General features: G+C 53.6%; 1 protein-coding gene across 1 annotated transcript in view; it reads right to left on the bottom strand.

Annotated features, from left to right (window-relative positions):
* Positions 1 to 626: 626 nt before the first annotated feature.
* Positions 627 to 1,608, bottom strand: part of cog1 (component of oligomeric golgi complex 1) — a 20,887-nt gene continuing 19,905 nt past the window's right edge. Inside the window, exons 10-11 of the mRNA XM_015404151.1 lie at positions 1,388 to 1,469; positions 627 to 982 (exon numbers count right to left, since the gene is read on the bottom strand). Coding sequence (XP_015259637.1) covers positions 845 to 982; positions 1,388 to 1,469 — 220 coding nt within the window. The 3' untranslated portion in view covers positions 627 to 844. The remainder of the gene's footprint in view (positions 983 to 1,387; positions 1,470 to 1,608) is intronic.

Below are 1,608 nucleotides of genomic sequence, written 5' to 3'. Positions count from 1 at the left end.
AGCTAAGGAGGAGGAGCTAAGGAGGAGGCGCTGCTGAGGAGGAGGCACTGCTGAGGAGGAGGAGCTAAGGAGGAGGAGCTAAGGAGGAGGCGCTGCTGAGGAGGAGGAGCTAAGGAGGAGGCACTGCTGAGGAGGAGGAGCTAAGGAGGAGGAACTAAGGAGGAGGAGGAGGCGCTGCTGAGGAGGAGGAGGCGCTGCTGAGGAGGAGGAGGCGCTGCTCAGGAGGAGCTAAGGAGGAGGAGCTAAGGAGGAGGAGGAGGCGCTGCTGAGGAGGAGGAGGCGCTGCTCAGGAGGAGCTAAGGAGGAGGAGCTAAGGAGGAGGAGGAGGCGCTGCTCAGGAGGAGCTAAGGAGGAGGAGCTAAGGAGGAGGAGGAGGCGCTGCTCAGGAGGAGGAGGCGCTACTCAGGAGGAGCTAAGGAGGAGGCGCTGCTGAGGAGGAGGAGCCCACCTGGAGCCTCCCCAGCAGCTGCGATGTTTGATCTGTGAAACCATCGATCAGTCGAAATAATCGACTGATCGATGGTTAACTGGAGGATAGAGACGGTTAACCTGCCGTTAACTAAGAGCAGCAACTAAACCCAGACTGTAAAAATAAACATTTCACACTTTAGATAAAAAAAAAAATCTTCTTGAAGGCAATCAGATTATTAATGGATGAGAAAATAATCAGCAGATTATTTATTGACTAATTAATGGTTTACTAACGTTCCTCCCAGTAAACAGCAGTGGAAGCTTTTAGCTTCTTTCAGTGGAGAAATAATAAATAATAAAGCCAATAAAATAATAAATGAATCAGACGGGGGGGGGGATCTGAGAAGGTTTAATGTAGTTTTTCCAGGAGGGGCTACTTGGCCATGCCCGCCAGCCAGCTGAGCTTAAACAGAGACGGCGCCGCGGCGTCCTCATCCTGATCCGCCATCTGCCTGAAGACGCTGCCGGGCCGGAAGCTGTCATCACTTCCTGCCGCCGAGGACGGAGGCGCCTGAGGAGGAGGAGGAGGAGGAGGAGTCAGCATCTCTGAGGTAGAAGGTTCCAGAAGCCCTGAACCAGGCGTAACATTACGACCGCCTCTCAGGTCCTGCTGCTCTGAAACCCAGCTCATTTCATGGCCGAACCAGCAGGTCCAGTTCGATCATTCCAGACCTCACTGGGATCCGCTGGTCCGTTTCTAAGGCTGGAACCAAATCTGTTAGTTTATTCTGCAGCTTCCAGCTAACGCCAGGATGCAGAGAAGAAGAGAAGCAGTTCCTGCTCTGAAAGCACAGCAAACCGACCAGCAGAACTTCTCCCATCAACCTGCCTGCAGGCGTCAATCTCAGAACCACTGGGAGGAGAAACGGCGCCACAGGCGAGGTCCAAAAGGCCCAAAGGTCCCAGCAGAACTTACCAGCTTCTGGGACGCCTCAGACGCCCTGGAGGACGACTTGGACTTTCGAGCATTTGACATGCTGAGAGGCAGCAACCCGAACCTGCAAGACAAGACGGAGGACTAAGGATCAGAACCGCTTTATTAGCCACAGGGACTACAGGAACCACAGAAAAAACAGGAACCACGGGAACCACAGTAAACACGGGAACTACAGGAACCACAGAAAAAACAGGAACCAC

Source organism: Cyprinodon variegatus, unplaced genomic scaffold, assembly GCF_000732505.1.
Source record: "Cyprinodon variegatus isolate N-32 unplaced genomic scaffold, C_variegatus-1.0 Scaffold1649, whole genome shotgun sequence".
NCBI lineage: Eukaryota > Metazoa > Chordata > Actinopteri > Cyprinodontiformes > Cyprinodontidae > Cyprinodon > Cyprinodon variegatus.
This window is presented reverse-complemented; position numbering and strand designations above follow the sequence as displayed.